Here is a 23,116-nt window from a genome sequence, read left to right as displayed (position 1 = left end):
GGGCCCAAGAGCCCGTGTGAAAACCTTGAATTTTAAGTTTGTAAATGGATATTCAGAGGTGGAGTACCACTTGATGGCTCAGCTGTTAGAAGCTCAATAAAGTGAGTCATGGAGAATAATTATAGTTGGTGGAAGAGAGGTGTTGGCGAGAGAGGGTAAGATGAGGGCTGTGGAAAGGGTGACATCTGGGGTAAGTGTTAGGGTGAAAGTAATTATAGGCAAGTGCTATCCAGTAGAAATATAATGTGAGCTGTGGACACAAACAATTTCCAGGAGCACACATTAATAAAATTAAAAAGAAACAAGTGAATGAACTTTAATAATACATTTTATATCAATCAATATCTACAAATATTATTTCAACTTATAATCAAAGTAAAAATTTAAAGCAATATTTAACTTTTTTTGGTATGAAGTCTTTGAAATCTGTGTGTATTTATACTGGCAGCAAGTCTTAATGTGAGTTCGCCTCATTTCCAATGTACCATAGGCGTATGTGGCTGGTGGCTATGGTAATGAGCAGTGCAGTTACAGACAATGAGACCTGGAAGTCCAGCCACTCAAGTTTGCATGGGAGAATTTGAGGAACTCTTAGAGGACCGTAACTTCCCAGCCTCCAAAATGCTGCATAACTAATATTGACCTACAATATGATAGTTCCAACACTGTCTCAATTGTACTAGTCATTTTTAACATTATTTCTGTGATATAAATTAAAGTCTGGATATAAAAAGTATTCCTGGAGATGGATTGAATAAATTCTCCTATGAACCAGAAATTAGTAAATGGGGAGCGAGAACATTTTATAACTCAAAAGTAGATCAGAGTGGAAGGGGCTTTAGATGGAAAAGCCAGGAATGATTTATTATCCTGACAAAACCAGCCAGACATGGCATAGGTAGGGGTTATACCACCTCCATTCTGGAACATAATCAACATTAAAAAAATTATTTGATGAATCTCTACCTAAACCCACCCTGCTCACCTGCCTTTGGGAGAGCCTCAAAAAAAAATTCAACTGCAAATGAGATGTGCAATTTTATGGTCTGTGAACAAGGAATAATATTTGAAATCCCTGAATTTAGAAACTGTTAGGTATTGTAGAACACAATGTTTCTTGCTAATACAATAAAAAAGAACATTTATATCATCTGCCAATGTGACGACTTAAGTAACATAGAGTAACTACATTTTTCCCCACAATATTATTACTATGAGCACAAATTCTCATCCTATAAGTAAATATCAAACACATTTCCACCTTTTTCATCCTATAAGTAAGTATCCAATACACTCCTACCTTTTAGATGCTTTAAAAAAAAAAAGTAATGGTAAGTAATGGCAGAATACCAATGCTACTTTACTTACCCAAATTATTTCATAGAAATGTAAAATCGTTGGATAGATAGCGATTTAAATTATGAAGGAAATGTCTAGGAGAGGGATTTTCTGACAACAAACTTTGGAATAAAAAGACTTCAAATTTGTGATGGATTGAGCCCCTTAGTAGAGGAAAAATGTGATTGAAATGAATACACACTGATCTTTAGGAACAAGCAAAATAAGGAACTACTGAGTGGTCTGATTTTAAGATCACTTGGAGGGTACCCTCAGATCCCTCCCGAACACTCCAGCGTTAAAGCATTCTTAGAAGCTTGTTTGTCTAAAGGTTCCCCAGAGAAATGGCAGTGTGCTACAGAGCTGACACTGTACCTTGGTATCAGTCATTTTTACAAGGTGTGAATGAGAAAAAACACAATGAAAGTCTCAGTCCTTCCTGCTTCCCCGCCAGGTCTCTTCCACACGCTCTGCCTCTGCTCTTCCCTTCTAAAGAAAGTCGCCTAGGCTCTGCTCAAGACCTTCTTTCCATTCCTATTGCCTTTAATTTGTAGGTAGACGCTTAGCAAAAGCATTCAATCCCCTGTTTTGTAAATTTCAGGAGGAATAACTTACCTGTGATGATTTTTGGCCACACGTCCTCTGCTCCATCTTGCCCGGAACTCAGACTGCTTCTCTGATCCCAGCTCATCCACTTCGCTCACTGCCAGCCATGGCCTGGCCTGATGATGATTAGCCTGATGAGGAAGGGAAATTCAGAATTATAGCACTTGAAAAGGGAGAGCAACAGAGAACCGACAACTAATTAGAATTTCAAAAGACAGAGGAATTGACTTAGGTTCTAAACATAACAAGGGCTTGAGGGCTGGGTAGGTCGAAAGGGTGTATTTCATAATCTGAATATATAACATAGTGGCACTAAAAGTAGTGAATGACTGAATTCTAAATGACAGTAAAATGAAACATGGGACAGATGTGAGAAGGAGCCATGGAAAGGCTTTAGATAAGAAGAAATAAATAATTATGGAAGTGCATAGTAAAACAGTTCAAATGATGGTGAGTGATTTAACTGCACTTGGGAAGTTGTTTCCTTTTAATCTCTAATTTTCAGAGGTTATTTCAAGTGTTCTTTCCATCCTTGCTTCCCTCACCCAAAATCCTAGGGGAGAGCATTTGATTGACCACGCTTAGGCCACTTGCCAGCTCCTTGGCTTTGTCACAGGTAGGGGAAGTAGGTTCTGTCAGCTCTTCCTGGCTTCTGTCATTGGAGACAGGAATCTGGAGTTACTGAACCATCAAGACTATACACACTGGGAACTAGGAAATTGTGATGCTATTAGGGAGGGGAAATGGATGCACGACAGCAAAACAAATCAACCAGACACACATCTGATAAATGTTCCGTACAGTTCCTCAGTCTTGGACTATTTCCTGATCATATCCTATTGTTCATAACATCAGTACAATTAAAAAATGGAAGTGGTATATGTGTGATTAGTTGGATATAAAATTTATACAATATTTTGCTTAGGAGTTATATATATATATATATAATCCCAAAATACTTTATGTATGTCTCCATTTCCTCTTCCTCATTTACTGAAAACATATTGCTTAAACATCTATTTCCCAAGCACTGTGTTGGATACAGGAGATGCAAAAGTGAACACAACAGACATGGTCGTTCTCTGTGTCATGAAGCATGTTACACCAGCAAAGTCACACTGAGGGCAACTCTTGAGATTTTAGTTGATTAATCCAGATTAAACAGGCACTCTCAAAAAAGCAATGTTTTCTCATTCAAGATTTTTACATCAATTTCATAAATAACATTTCTCAGATTGAATGACTCTAGAAGTATGGGTAAATCAGGAAAAAATGTGTGTGTGTGTGTGTGTGTGTACCATATGAACATAACTGTGATCTCAGTTTAGTTGATTAAACTGTGTTCAGCCTAGGACTGAGCATGTCTGAGGATTTGTGGTTTAAAGTGGCCTAAAATGAACATAACTTTTTAGTGAAAAAAACCTATAAAAATTCAGGTTTTCTGATGCTTCAGTGATGTGGTCAGTATTTTAGCAGCTGCACAGAAATTTTTTTTTTTTTTTTTAAATCTAGTTCCCTTTAAATATTGGGTGACATTTACAAAAATACTTCCTGGCCATCAGAATAAGTTACACTGATGCAGTGAAATTCCATATTCAATTTAAACTTTGCTAAGCTCTCTTTACCTGCAGTCTGACTGGTTCATTTGTTGCATTTCCATTTTGAAAAAAGACTAAGAATGTTCCTGGCAAAGGACTAATTCTAAGGAAAGAGACAGACACACGATCTTGATCTCATTCAAAGACTCAGGGCCAGAGAAGAAAACTAGTTTTGAGTACAGTCTAGTGTTTGCCAATCATATTGTCCCATGGTTTAATCCTCAGGCATTTATTCCTGGGTCTTGGGGAGAGGGGTTTGGAATAAAAACTGGGATCTCTGTCAGTTGCTGGGGACCTAGGAGCTCTACCTGCTAACCTGTGTGACATGGAGGGAAGCCATGTAGGTAGAGATGACGTGTATCCCTCCAGTTGGCATGGCCAATGGAACGTGGGATGGACAGAGGCATGAGTTCAAGGTTTGATCAGAACCTGAGAAGATGTTGGATAGAACTTGGGATAACCTATAATGGGTACCAGCAGGAATCAGTATTGGAAGTGACAGTGGTCACCTGAGGTGGCCCCAGCAGCAGCTGTGGGATTGACAGGAAGTGCTTTCCCTGCTGCTCTGTGGGGTGGAGGTGCCGCCACTGATTTCATGATGGATGTGGTCTGAAGACCACAGTGTAGAAACCTTGACAACAGGCAGCAAAGCGGAAGCCTCAGCCTTAGAGAAAGAAAATGGCAGATGTTCCAAAAGAAGCTGAGAGGAATGAGTTTCAGCGTCTGTGATCAAAGGACTTAGATTCTCTCCAAAGAAATGAGGGGTGGTTTGAATTAAGGGTAGGAGATCGTAATAGTTGTGCCTGAGCTAGAGAAATCCTAAATTAGGGTTGTAATCGTGACCCTAAATCTGTCTTCAGATTGGTGTGGCCATTAGAAATACACAGGCACAAAAATTTATAATAAAAATGACATGTAAGGGTACATGTTAAGTGCATAATTCAAATTGTCAGAGAATTGTTTTTCCCCCTAGTGCACATAGCCTAGATTATTTCAGTAGTGATATTGTATAAAACCGTTTATATTGTTCTCATTTGCCCCTTAAGATGGAAAAAGGGTGTTATATGAAATATATAGTACATTTAAAAATATTTTTTGATTTGGGACATTTCAAATATTATTAAGAAAAAGAAATATATAGGAAAATCATTTGCTTTAGGTTTATGAACTGACCTGGATTTGTGTTTTAAGATACCGTTTGGCTCCTAAGTGATTTGAACCTCTTTCATTGACTTGGAAGCCTAAAAATATACACTCAGGAAAGCGTCCTTCCTACAGAAATATTTTATGTAGATACAAGATGGGTGAAATATTTGGTCAGTTTATACAAATCAATTTAAGTTTACTGTCCTACCCCACCCCCTCCTTTTTTTTTTCCCAAATGGAGTACCAGAGTTCTAGAATAATATTTGTCCCATTGGGAAAGGAGCATTTTAATCAAATATTTGAGTTTTGGGAATTTCAACAGCATAAGAAAAGTTTAATTAGTTTTCTTCTCAGAAGGAACTGCCCACCTCCAGGTAATCACGCAGATTTGCCCAGGAAATCAGCAGAATGTCTATTGATGTTGTCTTTTCCTGTTTCTGTTAATGCTAAAATTGAAACCATGGGTAACAGTTTACCAGCTGTTAAGCGCAGTCATTTTTCTTTCTTTTTTTTTTTTTAATATTTATTTATTTATTTATTTAGGCTGCCCTGGGTGTTAGTTGCGGCACGTGGGATCTTCGTTGCAGCATGTGGGCTTCTTAGTTGCGGCATGCATGCGGGATCCAGTTCCCCAACCAGGGATTGAACCCGGGCCCCCTGCATTGGGAGCACGGGGTCTTACCCACCGGACCACCAGGGAAGTCCCGAGCGCAGTCATTTTTCTATCTTCTCTTCAAATTTTTGTGAAACCCCCAATGTATGACTCTTTGTAAAATAATATGTTATAAAATCTGTCATAAGTCGTTGGTTGGGGAAAGAATTTTTATAAGAATTATTTTAATATTCAGAGATACTACTTTATGATTCCAGTTCATTGATGATAGATTCATACATTGAAACCACTGGATTTGTTTATGTGCCAGTAAAATTTATGTACCTTCAAAATAAAAATGTGAGCACAGGAATCTGTATAGTGGTAAAAAGTGTGGTTAAGAATCTTAGAATCATAGAAATGCTAGAAGTAGAGATCATATAGCTGATATTACAGAAGTCCAATGAGTCTCCTAATATAAACAGCTACACAGTAAAAGAACTGAGAGAAAGACTTGTTTTCTGATACATTAGTGATGCAATCAGTCTCTCAGCAGTTGGACAGGTTACTAAATTGTTTACCTATGCCTCCTAAATATTTGGTGAAATTTTCATTTCTTTTCACATCTTTATTGGAGTGTAATTGCTTTACATTGTTGTGTTAGTTTCTGCTGTATAACAAAGTGAATCAGCTATACATATACTTATATCCCCATATCCCCTCCCTCTTGCGTCTCCCTCCCACCCTGCCTATCCCACCCTTCTAGGTGGGTGAAATTTTCTAAAAGATTTTTTTTTTTTTGCTTCCAGAATAAGTTGCACTATATCAATGAAATTCTGCATAATTTCAAAGTTTACAAGGCCACCACGTTGACTGGAGTTCAATAGTTGCATTTCCATTTTAAGAACAATTTTACTAGAAAAGTTTCTTATGATCTTACATAAGCTTTTCATGACCTTATACATGTTTTTAGCATACGTTCGTTAGTCCTTAATCTCCAAAAAATTCCATTTAGAGTTTCTTTCAAATATTTTTTGTTTTCTATTAAAGAGATTTAATAGAAAATAAGATTTTCCTCATCAGATTGATTGACCAAAAACCTTATAAAAAAAGACCCATGGGAAGACCTGAACCCTTTGCTTTATGAGATAGAGTTTAGTTGTCTATAAGTTACCAGATTTTTAAAGAGAAAGTATTATTAATCAATATTGTTTAAACTAAATCTAATAATCCAATATATTGATTGCTTTCATACTGAAGTGTGCTACAGTGTGCTGAAAATATTACTACCTGAATGAACCCTTAAGTACAATACATGAGTATAAGTAATCATAGATGCAGGGGGGAAGACATAGTTATTAAATGAATGAGGGCACAATCAGAAATATTAGGGGGTGACTGATGTCTAATATCAGGTCCTTCCTAATTGAAAGGCAGTATTCTAAACTGTATACATAAATTTGTGGACAAGTAGGACAATGGTGCCTGGCTTCAACTAGAAAGAAAAAAACACACCTACTTTGGTATTGCTTTTGTAGGACTTTTAAATATGCATAAAAAACAATATATTTATACTTAACCTTTGAATTATCATTATTACTTAAGTAATGGAAAGATCTTCCTGTTTAGAAGTTAGGTGCTTAGGGACCCGCTTTAACTCCAAGGATTTGAGGTCCGGAGGAACACATGATGCATTAATGCCTTGGGGTGCGTCAGATGAGCCCTGCAGCAATTATGCACTCCACAGCACTCCAGTGGTTTGAAAGTTAAAATGCCTGGTAATTTACCATGAGGGAGGGCCTTAGGGGAAGAAAGAATATGGCTCAATTAATTAGTACTTGTTAGCAAACTTCGACTATTACCCTATTTAGGTTTTCAAATCACTGATATCTCAAATACCCACAAGATTTGGAAAAGAAGTAAGAATAAGCAGTGGAGAAAGCTAATTTGTCCAACAGAGCACCAGTTTTTGAATATAGTGTGAGCAGTGGAGCCATTTTCACAGGTTAGCCTTTCTATAAAGAAGAAAACGGAACTGGTATCCATTTGCTGTTTTTAACTCTGTGGTTAAATCTCATGCCTTTCAGTTTGAGTTTCTGGGTAAGATGAATACTCTTAATGACTACCTAGGGATTCCTATGAAAATCTAACAGAAATAAATTAATTTTGAGAGTTATCTGGAGCTTTATGATGGGTGTTGTTTTTCTATTTAATCACTATATCTCCTAAGTGGCTATTATAGGTATTTACAAAAATTAATGATTCTTAAAGATTATCTGGTTGTTTTCGGGGTATTATTCAAATACTTTGCAAATTATTGTCTTTGTTCTAAAGGCTTTTCAATCAAATCTCTCATGCATTCATGGTATGGAAACATTGCCTTCAAATAATATTTACACAAAATATAATTATTTTCAATACTTTTAGCTCATGTTCCCCCTTATTTCTGTTCTAATTGCTTTGACTAAGATTTCTAAGAGAATATTGGGTTATAATATTGATAGTGGACATCTAAGTCATAGTTTGAGTTTCCATCATTAGGTTTTTTTTTTTTTTTGGTTTGTTTGGGTTTTGTTGTAGTTTTGTTTTGATACTTAGTATAATAAATTTTGGTTTAAGGTAATTGTCATATTAAAAAGTAGCCTTGTATCTTTTGTTGCCATTAATTTAAAAAATGTTTGTAAATCAATCTTATAAAAATAGTATTTGAGTGGATTTAGTAAGATAGAGCATGTTTGAGTTTGACATAGTTCCCACTAACTTGCCTTTTATTACAACCTCTTGATTTCCACATTTCTGTTTCATACACATATATAAAGTGCCTGAACATTTAAGCCTGAGACCTTGGTATTAGATTTTCAAAGTGGGGAAAGCAGAAAGTTTTCCCAAATTTATTTATAAAGTTCATGGGAATCAAATTTAATTATAGATCTCTAGGCTTCATGCCTTTAAAAGGAATAATGTTCAGGAGAATATCCTAGTTTGTAAAATTTTCATGCACGGCTGTAATTGTAGAATGTAACTTGTTTAGTTATTTAGTTTACATGCAGGCCTTGTGTTTATTTAACTTACAGAATATTATAAAAAACATGATGATTGGTGATAAAAAGCTGAGTTGAAGCAGGTGGAGTCACAGGAAGAGGACAAGAATGGAACCAATAAACCAATCCAAAAATGGATAGAGGCATTCAGAGCTTCTCTCTCTGGAGCTAATGGGGCTGATTTGAAAGGAAGTGGTTGCCTCGTTGAGTAAAGATGCTTCCCATGATTCACACTAACCTTCCTCTGGTGGGCAATTTCATTCTCACTATTATAGCCCCCAAGGAACTGCATGGGTGCACACTGGAGGATTTCCTGACCAAAGTTCACGTACGGTGTAATTTAAGTAAAAGCCCTGATTACATTCCATGCTGCTCTGAGTTAAAGGGTAGGAAAACCTGATATCTGTGGAAGGGCAGAGGCAAGTACATGCGCCTTCCTCCCCCAGTCAGTAAAAATAGCCCAAGAAATGCACTAACTGAGGCTGATTCTAAACATTGAACAGCTAATTCTAGGAAGTTAGAAACAAAAGTAGAGTATTGAGAGTATAAAGACCAATTTACTGATTTATTAATTTATGTATCATGCCCAATTGCTTCAATGTAGAACCATAGATATATGTATATATGCAATTGTCAGATTATTCATCTGAATGTAACAGGCAGTTAAATGTCGGCCATATTAAAACCTGTTGTATGTATGTTGCTAAATGCCCTACTTTGAATTTCTCAGTGGGTCTGTTAATTTTCCTGTGAGATGATTTTAGATATATCCAAAAGCATATTCTGAATGATTAGGGCACTTTTAGGAATTTATCCTATTAGTAACCTACCTTCTGGTAATATATACCCTCTCCTAAAACCATCTCACTTAATTAAATCTTGACCTATCCAACGAAACACAAGCAAAGGAACTATTGTTAAGATGAAGTCTGTAGTTTCCAAACTGCTCATAGGTTCCACGTGCTTTCCCATCTTAAACTCTGCCTACTATATTCAGGTTATTGGCCCATCAAGGCAAGATACAACAATAGAAAGGAAGAATTATTTTAATATTTAATAATAGTAGGTTCTTATTTGATTCATAAGCTGATTTATGTTATAGCAAGAAATTGGCAAAATAGTAATGTTATAAATAATAAATTATAAATATTACATTACCACTTCACTATCTCAGTAGTGCTGAGAACATCGTGATTTAATCCTGCATGTCATTCCTAGTTTGAAACAAAGGTATATGCGAGAGATGCAGCCCCACCCCTCCCTGGGATGCCAAATCATCTTTATCTGGCTCCTTTTTCCCCCCACGTCATGTAGTACCATCTCATAAACTGTAAAATATACATATTTGTTTGCTTTTATTCTTCCACTCACAGAATGTAAGCTCTGTGAGGAGAGGGATTTTTGAATGTTTGTTTTGCTGATATATTCACATAATAAGCACTCAGTAAATACACCTTAAATAATTGAATGGATCTGAAACATCATATCCGCATGAAGTGACCCTGTACGACTTAATAATAATTTGAGCAAAAACATCAGTTAAAAACTCAACTCTGGGACCACTGAGGAAGTTGGGATTCCATTACTTACTTTATTATACTGTAACTTCGGGAGGCAGAGAATAATTGGGGAGCATCCACTAACAAAACATGCTTCCCATGTCTTTATGCTTTTGTGTCTTTTTTCCTTTGCCTATGCCTCTCCTTCCAATAAAAATTCCTTGCCCCTTTATTTCTGATATGGCTAATTCCTAATCACATTTTAAACTTACTTCAGTTGATATATTTCTCCAGGAAATCCCCAGTATAGGCTAGATGCTCCTACCACACACTCAAACAGACCTCTGTCCCTTACACGATATTAAATCACACTGGATTGAACATTAGCTTCCCTGTCCTGTCAGTGCACTGTGCTCTGAAGGCAGAGCCACTGTTTTCTGTTTGTTCTTAAAATCCAGACATAGTGTTTGGTTCCTAGAAGGACTCAATGAAACAACAAAGGAAAGGGGGTCTTGAAGGAAAAGAGAGAGGGGATGGGGAACAGAAAGGACAAGAGGAATAGTGTGATAAAAAGGTGATAAGTTTTGGCTCATTTTAATCAAGAAACAACATCTAGACCATGGAAGGATTTGGGTATTACAAAAAGTTTCCAAAAAAGGTTTATCTAACGAATGAATTCAGATAATAGTATGAGTACCTCTGTGTGCCAGGCACAATTCTAGGCACAGAGATTATGTTTTTACCCTCATGGAGCTTGTATTTTAGAGTAAGAGACAGACGACAGCAAGTATAATAATGCATATGTAAAACGATACACAAGGAACTGTAAAATGTAGTATAAAATACAAATACATTGTAAAAATATATGAATCCTCTAAATACATAATGTTATAGAATTTGAGGATTTTTTTTGTTTTTTTTTTTTGAATTTGAGGATTTTTAAAGAGAATCAGTGAATTGCCTCTTTGCTCAAGATCCCTTATAATTCTTTACTTGTAAAATGCTATTTGCCATATCCGAGAATGCAAAGTAGAAAATAAATCACTCCAGGAGTGGCGTTTATAACTTACATGTGTGTCTCAACCCACACTGAATGTAGAAGGCACACTTTGCATAGATTTTGAAACCGTATGGAGACCTTGAAGGGGCCCATCTTCCAGCTGAGTGGGGAAGCCTCAAGCCCTGAGGGGAGGTAGCATCTGGAAGGCTCCCGGTGTGCAGGCCTCCTCTCACTCAGCTGGGCAAGACCCTCATTTCTCAACTGACAACAGGGATGAAAATGGTCTGAGAACCTACAAGCCAAATCAGCTTCTCCAGACCTGTGGTTAAAAATGACTTAACTTTGTTTATTCTCCAAGGACTTGATTCACTTGCCATTGTTTATTAATAAGTCATTTCAGCAGACAGAGGATTGGAGTTTTGTATTGGATCGGAGGAGTTTCCAGGATATGGGCACCAATAGTTGACTGATGCTGCCATGGCAATGTAATAAGGAATACACCACTATTTTTGCTTTAGTAAAGGTGAATTATTTTGCCAGCATATGAAAGGGTATACTTAAGAGTATCACAGTGCTTTGTGTTAAAGGGGAAAAAAACAACAATTACTGTGAAGGGGGTAGAATTACTGTGTTATTGCAGTACATAAGACTTTGATTACACACTGCCAAGATTCATATCGACCTAGCAGTTGTTGACAGATAAAGTAACAAAAATGAAACATTTATTTTTTCTTTATTGAGATCTCAAGGGAAAGCAGATTTTCAGTTCTTACTACATTGATAGAACAGAGACTGACAGCAGAAATGTGCCGGTCCAGAAATATAAATTTTAAGCCTAGGTTTGTATCAAAATTCCATTTAGTCTTGGAGCTGCTGTTGGGATTATTTTTGATCTTAAAACAAATATATTATGGGATATCACAGTATACTTGGTATGTACAATATTAAGCCTTCCCTGTGGGCAATACTTTCAAAATTATTGTTGTTTTCAGTTGACGAAGCTTTATTTCTTTTGCAATGTTTGAGGCAACTTGAGTTATCGTCAGAGTAGGTGACATTTTACCGAATGCAAATTAGTAGCAACAGACTGCTATACATTTCAGTCTGCAGGAAGTATGAAACTAGATTTGGAAAATTGATAACAGATCTTTTTTCTCTATTACAAAGTCATATTTGATGCTACAGTTTTGTTATCGACATAAGGACAAAAGTAAGTGGGAAATGCGAAGTGAGAATTTTGGGTTTGTGTCGTTGAGATTGTTGATGTCTTGGATAAAATTTTCTGGCTAAATCCTTTGTACCTTTCCTTCATGTTACTTAAGTTGACATAACAAAAGAGACCTGTGAACAGGCCCCTTATACTTTCCTTCCTTCCTTCCCTCCCTCCCTCCTTCCCTTCCTCCCTCCCTCCCTTTCTTCTCTCTTTTATTCCTTCATCCCTCCCTCCTCCCTCTCTCTTTCTCCTTTCTTTTTACTCAGCTAGCAATTGTGGAAATTTTGCTATAGTTTCTCATAATTACGATGTTATTAAGTTGACTGGAATTCTGGACACAATGACATGATATACTTTGTGAATTATATACAAGTGGGTAAATAGAGTCATCAGTGAACTCTAAACATCATTATAATCCAGTGGTGTCCATTTCTTGAGTATATCCTAGAAACAATTTGATTAAAATTTCAAATTATTCTTCTAAAGTCTACATTTGAAAATTTCCCCATTAATTTTTTTAGCAACAGACAGATAGCATGAACTTGTTTCTTGAATTACCTTTTCTGACCTTTTGCAAGATGATAATTACAAAAAAAGGGAAGCCTGGAAGACTTGTAAAAAATTAAGCTTATAAAGTAGCTAAAATGGCCCTTCTGTGCTGGTGTCGATTTCAGAATTAACATTTTGGTTCATGTGCTTCTAATAATCACTGACCCTTACTTCATGTACTTTCCACAGGAAATGAATACAGCAGAAATTACTTTGACCCACTGACGGATGAGGAAATATACCCAAGGCAGTATGGGATGGAGGTCAGCGGAGAGGGTGAGCAAGAATTAAGTATGTAATTTTTGTGTCAGAATATTCTTTTCCATTCATGAAAATGAGGTGACAAAGATCACACATGCAGTTCCATTTAGATTTTGCAGCTTACAATTTAAATGGTAAGTTTTAACCACTAACAACATGACAGGCAGCGAAGATAATTTTTGATCAAGGACAGGAAGCTGGTCAGATAGAGAAGCAGGACTTGGCTTTCATTTGATGCTGCTCTAAGCAGTTTGCTGCCATTCTGAGGCCTGTGTTATGCATACGAGGAGCATTATCACTTTACAAATGCCATCTCAGCTCTTCAAGTTTAAAATGAGCATTCTTCAATAAAATTCATCCAGCATGTGAGATTTCCATACCCAGAGACTATTGAATTCTTTCATTGAAGACATGGAACCACCATCTAAGTTCTGAACCACAGAGGTGCAGTGATACGATGGTTTCCTCTTCTCTAATGTCGATTCTAGGTGTGGTTGTAAGATAACAATTTAAAATTGCTCCTTGTGGGCCTACCACCATGCATATTTGGTAGTTTACAAAGCACTCTAGGGTTTACAGAGGTTATTGAGGTAGTGACAGTGACAAATATTACTTAGAGTCATTTGCAACCCAGAAGATCATATTTCACCATGGGGCTCCAGACATTGTATCAGCCTCTCCATGGGAGGAACATGTCTGATGTATGTATGGGATGAGAACATGTTTGAGGTATGTGTGTTTGTATCTGTGTTCTAATTGTATGACTGGAGTGGTCATCCAACTTGGCATAATTTATATTCGGCTCTATCCAATGGTAGGACATCCACATAATGACCCTTTAAACCCTTTTCTAGAACCATGTTCTTATGATTATTATTATTATTTTTTTGGTAGTGACATGACCTTGTTGCTTTACCCTTGTAAAAGAGTACAGTAGTTCTTACATTCGCTATTATATTGCAGTGGCACATATAAAAGAATCTAAGAACACCTAAATTTGTTGTTTCTGTAGTAAAAGATATATATAGAGAGTAGCTAGTGCAAAACAGTCATTCATTTTGATCAGATGCTTATATATTCTATGATTTGAGAAACTATAATGGCTTATTCTGAAATGATTCTTGTGTCATAGATGTCATAATCCATTGAATATGAGATCCTTTTTAGTGGAGAAGTATCACATTACAAGTGCCCTGCAACATGCATTTTAAAATCATTGTTCCAATTATCACTGATATACAAAAGGGTTTTTTTGTTTGCTTTTTTTTAGAGCAAGACAGCATATTGAACAGAATTTGAGTCTATGACCTATAAAATAACTAAATAACCATGATGATCAATAATTTCTTTGTGATTACATTGCATGTCTATAAACTAACTGATGAGAAAGTTATCATAAATATGTTCTTTTAGCACCCCTACAAGTTGATAATAGAATTCTCTACGATCGATTAACAGAGCTCTTTCATGAGAATGGGCAAGGAGGATCCCAAGGTAAGAGACCAATTATTTCCAGTCTTTTATATTAACATTAGTCATACATTAATTGAGATGGTTTCATGCAAATGCTAGCCTGGTTTTTCTAACTATAACCATTAATTGATGACCTATGTAAAGTTTTGATGGCTGCAAATATTTAATACAGCTAACGTTGGGGGGAGGAATTAATTATGGCCCAATTTCCTATAATTACATAGAATTTATAATCCTAAACAGCAAAAATGATTTAACAGACTTGCTATTGGAGGATCCTACCATGTCATATGGTATGTTTGGATTCACTAGTTTATGAGGCTATATGCCATTCTTTTTAAAGACTGTTTCTTAGGTTGTAAACAAATTCTTTGAGGTGAAAAAAGACAAATAGTATAGTGTTTTCAGTCTTAGCATGAGAATTCATACTTGTGAATGTTAGGCTCCTTAGGTAAGAAATTCTTATGTGTATTAATCTAGGAACTTAAAGGTAATCCTTTAAAACCTAAATTTCAAATTCTTAGTTTAATACATATAAATTCATGCCAGAACCACACTGGAGTTTTTACCAAAACATTAAGTGCAAGTTTCTGTATATACGTGATTTCAAATTCACAAGGAATAATTCTATTAAGTTTTTTTCTCAGTATGTGTTTAGTTTTCCTCAATCATTTTTTTTCACTTATTCAAATAACTCCTTATGGTACTTATGAGGAGAAGGCACTGATTATAGTTGTCTTCTAATAGTTATGGTTATTATTTCTATTGAATTTATGCTTAGACTTCACCATTTGCTATGTGACCTTGGGCCAATTTCTTAACCTTTCCTTGCTATTTCTGCCAAATGGACATATAATACCTGCCACAATGGTGTAATTATGGGGATTAAATTATTAATTATTACATCAGCAGAGATGATAAGCACATACATAGAATGATGAAGATACTGACGATTGATGCTGATGATAAAAATATTAATTAAGCATTTCTTGAGTGCCTACTGGGTACCTGGCACAGTCCTAAGCACTGTTCTAAATAAGGTAAATATTGACTTATTTAAACATCATAGCAGCCCTAAAGGTTAGGTCTCATTTTTGATCCCCATTTACAGAATAGTACCCCCTAAAAATTTTATTTCCACCCAGATTCACCACCCCTTTAGTTCTTTGCTATTAGTTTGTGTAGCCAATTTTTTATTTCTTTTTGTCTTTATGAACGAAGCAAATTTGTTTCTCAAGGCAGCTTGGGCCCTCATTCTGAGGGATCCTAATTCAGATGATGTATTAGGCAGGATTCTCCAGAGAAGCAGAATCCAATAAAACCAACAGAAAGAGAGAGAGATCTGTTTTAAAATTTGGTTCTCATCTTTGTGGGAGCTGGCAACTCTGAAGTCCTTAGGGCAGACTGGCAGGCTGATTCAGGGAAGAGTAATATGAAGTTCAGGAAGGAGCTGAATTTTGCAGGGCAACAGGATGGAAACTCAGGTAAGCGTTAATGTTGCACTCTTGAGACTGAAGGTCACAGGGCAAGCCAGTAGGCCAAGAACTCAGACTGGATTTTCTCTGTTGCAGTCTTGAGACCAGATTCCTTCTGTTTGGGGAAACAGTCTTTGCTCTTAAGGCTTTCAACTGATTGGATGAGGCCCACCCACATTATGAAGAGTAATCTGCTTTTCTTGAAGTCTACTGATTTAAATGATAATCACAATATTACCTTCATGGCAACATCTAGATGGTTTTTAACCAAATAACTGGACACCATTGCCAGCCAAGCTGATATATAAAATTAAGCATCACAAATGGTTATTTTAAATCAGTCAGGCCTCTATATTTTTAGTATAATGTCTGAGTCAGCAAATATACATTGAATACCTTTTTTGTGTGAGCTAGACATTGAATAAGGCACTTGTGTACCTAACATGTCCCTTCCATATGACAACTCGTTGCAGCTTGGAGCCCTTGAAACCACCAGTTTGCACAGGTAGCATTTACAGGTAGCATCTAATAGGTCTTCCAGTATCATTTATGAGCTCACAAGAGTGTTATGGCATTTATAGAATAGTCAGGAACTTCACCATGTATTTCATAGAGGAGGATATAACCGAGACTTAGAAAGTTTAAAGACGTATACAAGGCAATACAGTGTACAGTGAGCAAAGAAGGAAGACCAGCAGTTCTCTGTATACTGCACCCTGCATTTCCCTCCAAAAAAGAGGCTCTCTTCCATTGGTTAAAAATGTCAAGGTTCTTGTTAAAATCCTAACATTGAAGGCATGGAAAATTCCATATTTTACCTGCCAGTATTTTTTTAGAGCCTGGAAGAGAGAGGATTATTTTATATTTACAGCATGCATCTAGCTAGATGAGTAGATACATTTTGTAGATGATACTGATTTCAGATGCTAGAGAGAGAAGTGAAGTACACTACCATTTATATAAGTGCTGGCATTTCTATGCAAATAAACAAGGCAGGCCAAATAAAGTCCCTCTGTGTGTACAGAGCTCAGGAACTGTTCTCGGGGATCCTAACTCGGGAAATGAACCCAAGAGCTCTGGCTTCTCCTAAAACCATTCATCTCCCAAGCTGGTTTCAGCAAAACAGCAAGTACATGGTAAGATGTTGAAGTAAACAGCATGTAATACCAATGCACGGAAAAGCACAGTATCTACACTTCAAGATGTATTTGGTAAGAGGGAAAAAGACATTAAAGCACAGCTGTACGCTGCTCACTTTGGGAATATGGCAGGATGGACAAAGTTTGTTGGCAGGTAGTTAGTTTTTAATCTTAAAACCCGGGCTTTACTGATTTCCCAGCACATTAAGCATAAATAGTTCGCTAAATTGTTGATGATGAAAAAATGAAACTTGATCCCATGTAAGAAAAAAGGTGGTTAAATTACTGTGTGTTTAGTGACACACGTTATGTTAAAGTGACAAAGAGCGAGTGGAATTCATGTGATCTTTTTGGGGTAAACAGATGAGAGCATCGTGGAGGAGACTTTGGGTTCTGAAGAGCTGGTGAGTTCTGGTAAGATTCTTGGACTCTACAAAGAGAACGGTGAAGCCACCTCTGCTTACAGCGAGGAGACTGAAAGATACGCCCGGAAAGACATAATTCTGCCTGGAAGTTCTTCACTGGAACAGGTCAGCACTAAAATCTATATCAAGAAATGTAAAATAATCTCGCTTTTTAAAATAACAAGTTGAAATGTCGGTCCTGCACATCGTCTCCTGATTTTACTTAGCAGCACACCCCTTCCTGGCTTGATCCACGACTTTGAGACTTTCCCCTTGTTTTTCATATACACTTTACCATGCAGAACTTATACTGTCTTACCAATATCAGTCCTAGCCCTTGCATCACTCAGTTTCACTTCACCTTTTAAAATTTCATGTTAGAGTGATAATTTCTAGCATATGATAAAGTATCTATAGTAAAACCTGAAACCAGCATAAACTTACTTGGATAAAATTAAGAAATGACTTGGACCCATTTGCATAAACACCATATAAATATGTGAATAATCTCATGTTTATGAAGTCACCATTAAGGGAATTAGTTTGTGCAGTGTTGTAACTAGTTCCAACAAGGGAATCTTTAGCCTGTGGATTGTGTTGGCTTCAGAGAGATCCTTTTTGTTTCCTGCACCTATAGTTTGTATTTATGTGGAACGTAATATCATATGCTCTGGTTTACCAAAGAGGGGAAAAATATTTTTTCTATGTAGTCACCTTATCCATCTTAAATAAAAATACAAGAATCCCACAAGTCTAGGTCTGTGTGTGTGTGTGTGTGTGTGTGTGTGTGTGTGTGTGTGTAGTTTTTTGTGAAAGGTAAGCTGATTTAGGATAAAAAGGAAAAAAGTATATTATCAAGTGAGGAAGACTGTTCTCAGTGATGTCTTTTATATTATCAAGTCACAAGTGGAAATATTTTCCACTTCAGAATTGTGGGGAAATTGTTTTGTTTTGGGGGGGGTATTCTCTAATTTGGAGCGTGAAAATTCCATAACAGAGTTTATTTTTTTCATTTGTGCCTCTTATATCTGAATATCTTGGACACATTAAGGTTAAATCTATTTTGAGCTTTTTTAAGTAAATGACCCTAATTAACAAGTACAGTCTTTCCTAACATAGGCACTACTCCTGTAGTGGGTTGAATTGTGTCCTCCCAAACTGCCTAATCCCTGGTAGCTGTGACTATGAACTTATTTGGAAGTAGGGTCTCTGCAGATGTCATTTAACTAAAGATCTCTAGATGAAATCATCCTGACTTTAGATGATTGGACCCTAAATCCAATGACCAGTGTCCTTAGTAGAGAAAGGAGAGAGAGATTTGAGCATCTGAGTCACAGACACACATAGTGCGGAAGCCACGTGAAGACAGAGGCAGAGGTGGAATGATGCATCTGTAGGAAAAGGAACACCAAGGACTGCCACAGTCACAGAAGATAGAAGAGAGGCACAGAGTGGATCGTTCCCTAGAGCCTCACAAAGGAACCAACCCGGACAGCAGACCTCTCACACCAGAACTGTGAAACCATAAATTTCTGTTGTTTGAAGTCACAGAGCTTGTGATAATTTGTTACTGCAGAAGTAGGCAACAAATGCTGCTGCAAGGGTGGAGGATCCCATGAGCAAGATTACACCACGTCGTGGCTATTTTAACAATGTTTTGTATCTTTATCAAGACAGGGCTCTCAAAAGACACTGAGGTGAAAACAAATGCATGGCTCTGTCTTTGCATATAACCCTTTTTAAACGATTATTTTCAGATGTATGTTCTGCTCCATTAACAGTTCCACATTTCCATTTATTTAATTTTTTTGTACCACGTGGTGCCATTGTATGTATTTCAATTTACCATCATGCTTTAAAGAACAGCGCATGGATTCCTTTAGGATATGTAGCTTGTGGATTTTATATCCTCATCCTGTAAAGGGTAAGCTGAGGAGTGGAAAGCTCACCTGCTGTGCCCCTTGAGCTTGGTTTCTGCATCTGTAAATGGGTGGAAGTGAGATCCGCTTCAGGGCATTGTTAGCAGGATGAGATGAGCTAGTGGTCAAGAATCCAGCACAAAATAGGTGCTCATTAAACGGCGGGGCACTAGAGAGAGAAAATATTCTGTGGCCCCTTCTCAGGCCAATGCTCATCATGTTCTCAGCCTCACCGTGTCAGGAAGTTCTCTGAACACCCAAGTCAGCATTCTATGTGGGAAAAAGCTTCAGATCTGGTATTAGAGCTCGTGGCTTCTCCTTGGTTTGGATATTTATGTGAACTTGAACCTCTATGTAAAATAGGGCTGAAAATTTGAGCCTCTTCTGGTTGTGGTGGAGATTAATGAGATGTGTGCAAGTGCCTGGTAGTAAATGTTTTCCTTTTCTCATGAGTCATTTTATATACTTGTTGAGACTGTTACCTATTCTTACTTTTTATTGCTATTGTAATGGTGAACTGGCACTTAGAAAAAGTCAAAGCTTTTAAATGGAGATGGGGGCTGATCCCAGATGTGGTGAGTGCTGCTGGGTAAATCCCTTCTCTTAAACTATTTATCTATACCTATTAATTTATATGAGGACTGGGTTGGTTGCTTCTTGCCCCAAATTATAGGGCCTTGTTGTAGTGGTGCATACAAAAGAATCTAGATCACAAAAAGATATTAAAGGAATTTACTAAGAGGTTACCATGTGGACTGGTCTGTTAAAGGGATTACTACATGAAATCCCATCAGACATAGAGATCCTGACACTCCATATGCATCTTGGAGGGGACAAAAAAAAGAAACAAGAAAAAAATTGTGCAGAATGAGAGAACTCTCTTAGTAAACTCTGTGACACCTTGGGGCCCCAAGCACACCTATTGTGGGACCACTTTTTTCCTCTCCAAACAGAACAAGACACAGAGAGATGAAGAATTTGCCTTCTCACTTTGCAAAAGCATTGTGTGTGCTTGTGTGTGTGTGTGTGTGTGTGTGTGTGTGTGTGTGTGTGTGTAGGTGTGGGCGGGTGTGTCACAGAGCCCAGCTGGACCAGCATCACTTCCCTCCCATGATTCTGATGTGAAACTGATGAGAAAATCACTCATGGAGTCTACCTTTAGTCATCGGGATGTGACACTGATGTCAGTAATGCCACAGTCACACCTGAAACAATAGGGAGCGTCATCCTAGGTAAGTCACCCTGGTTAAGCTCTCTTAGGTGAGCTTAGGTAAGTTACTCACTGAGGACCTCCAGAAGTACTTGGAGGAGAACTTTGCATTTGGCTGAGGTCTCATGATGAAGGTGGGAGCCTGTGAAATCTGGTGACTAATGGGACTGCTTGTTATTCCCCACTAATCAGTCCACATGAGGTAGGCTGGTCCTGCAACCGAGTCAGAAGGATGCTACTGTTGACGTTTCTAGTACAAGGCAATTGAGACAGCAGGGCACCTCAGGCCATGATGAGATTATGAGGGATACCACCAAAGAGCAGTGTTGGACTGCAGGGGACACACACTCTTGGGGTCAATTAGAAGATCACATTTCCAGGGTCATGCAAATGATAAAATATTATTTTTTATTGTTACCATAGGGCAATTTAGTGGCTTAAGTATATAAAGCTACTTTAGAAATATTTGGGCTGACTTTTTATATCCCACTGATATTGGAAAACTGTGGAAAAGACATTATGAAGTGACTCAGCTCTGAGAAATTATCCAGTCAGGAATAAAACTAATCAATTAAGTGCATAGTTATAACAGATTTAATCACAGAGGAAATCCAAGGAAACAGTAATACATTGTCTTTCAAATAAACATTGAATTGGAAATAAAATAATTTAATTTTCCTTTTTAGCATCAGGAGGCAGTGTTTTCCTGGACATTTCTTAATATGTATTGTATGTGATGTACCTGTCCCTAATCAGTTACATGTAACTAGGTTTTCCTCTGAATTTTAAATATAAACATTCCATAATTTAGCTTATTCAGTTAAGAAACCATGCTTCAAGGGCTTTTTAAAATGACTTGTGTAGTATCCGATGGTAGTCAGGGAAAATTATTTTATGTTTTCATCTTGATTGTAACAATAAAGTAAAGCATTTAGAGTAGTGGTGGATTAGGCATGTTAGCCTGAATTAAGCGTCTTCCTGGGAAGCATTCTGAAAAGCTTGCCAGTGTGTATTGGCAGCTAACGCTACTTTTCTAAATTCTTTAAAACTGCCTGGCATTTGGCAATGGGCATGAATGAAATATGACTGTATGTGTGAGTGACACTCAAGTCTGAAGTCTGATTCTTGAATATGAGAGACAATGTAAAAATGTAAAATCTATAATAAAATCTCTATACATAAAAGATGCATTTCATATGATACTTTAACACATTAGCCAGTGTATTTTTTTCTGTAAGCCAGAAACATATATTCTGCTCTGTGGTTAGTATAGGAAACTTTTTGGAGAGAAAATGGATTTTTAAAAATCACTGGAGTCATTTACATGAGCTAAACTTCTATTTTTTTACTTAACCAACATAGTAGCTCATCTATCATTGCTTAAATACTACATTAAATATAAGTTAATATATAACGAATATTATAAGGTGGAAGAGAAGAGAACAAACTACTTCATAGTGAAAAAAAAGCAATAGTGATTTTCCATATGTTACTTCAAAGGAAATGACAATGACATTGTCATTTTTATAGTTTGTAAGTGTCTGTGACATTCAATGCCTTTTCTAACATAAGCGGGAAAAATGCCATATTATTATAAATGTGAAAAGTGGTTCTAAAGAGTAGAAATATAATTTTACAAACTAAAAGGCTCATGGAATCCTTTTCAGTTTTAACAGTCAGTTAAGCCTATACAAGAAAAATTTACTATGTAATTTACGGCACTCAAATTTCTCATTATTTTGCCTCCATTTTATTTATTTACCTTGTAAGTCCTCCTTGGTTGCTTGACATACATTCTGAACATCCCAGAATGTTCAGGAAATGAAATGGTGCAGATGGAGGCGTTCTTGCCAAGGCTGACTGGCATTTAAGGAGAGACAGGTTACCATCTAGAATGAATAAACACATTTTAGTAATGTTATCTTTGCTCTGAAAACCTAATCCAATCACAATCGTTTATTGTTCATTTTGGCCAGAGATATTCTTACCTATAGTAAAACAACTGAACATTTCTGAAACAAAGATATTGATGAAAGCATTTCTTGTTTGTTTTAAAGCAAAGCATGTTACTTTTTATATAGTAACTGTTAAAAATTTTACCATATTGAGAATGCCACACTGAACATGATTTTATTGTGTATAGTTTTGAAACAAAACAGCCACATCAGATTGACAGGTGATTTAATAATTCCACCCTCTTTGACCAATTATTCCCATTCCCTTATAGATATGTTCTTGTATAACCCAACTTCCTTCAGAAACTCAGCCATCAATTTTACACCAGCAAATGAAAATCTGTGTTGAATAAGAAGTGAGAATACTACATGGTTTTCAAGAGAAAGGAACTCCCATATTTAATATTAAACACTTATATTAGTACTTAAATAAATAAGATACTTATGCTTTATTCCATGAGATCACTTACAGAAGGGCCATATCTTTTTTATTTTCAACACCAAACACAGGACCTGGCAGGAAACAAATTCTACCCCCATTAAATGCTTTTTGATGAATGAATGAATGAATAAATGCTACAGATAACTGGCTGGGCAAAATTATCATGGATACTACTGACATATAAATATTCCTTGATATGAATTTTCTCTAATACAGTTCTAATGTCATTATGTGGAGTGTTATGATTTGGTATTTC

The 23,116-nt window shown here is 36.7% G+C and overlaps 1 protein-coding gene across 1 annotated transcript in view; it reads left to right on the top strand.

The window, feature by feature from the left end:
* The window catches only part of LOC132432967 (uncharacterized), a gene marked incomplete at its 5' end in the record, with an annotated part of 201,659 nt that overhangs the window by 2,739 nt on the left and 175,804 nt on the right, over positions 1-23,116 (top strand). Inside the window, 3 exons of the mRNA XM_069541055.1 lie at positions 12,772-12,858; positions 14,269-14,337; positions 17,294-17,488. Of these exons, the coding sequence (XP_069397156.1) occupies positions 12,772-12,858; positions 14,269-14,337; positions 17,294-17,488 (351 nt within the window). The remainder of the gene's footprint in view (positions 1-12,771; positions 12,859-14,268; positions 14,338-17,293; positions 17,489-23,116) is intronic.

Source organism: Delphinus delphis, chromosome 10 (assembly GCF_949987515.2).
Source record: "Delphinus delphis chromosome 10, mDelDel1.2, whole genome shotgun sequence".
NCBI classification, from domain to species: Eukaryota; Metazoa; Chordata; class Mammalia; order Artiodactyla; family Delphinidae; genus Delphinus; species Delphinus delphis.
This window is presented reverse-complemented; position numbering and strand designations above follow the sequence as displayed.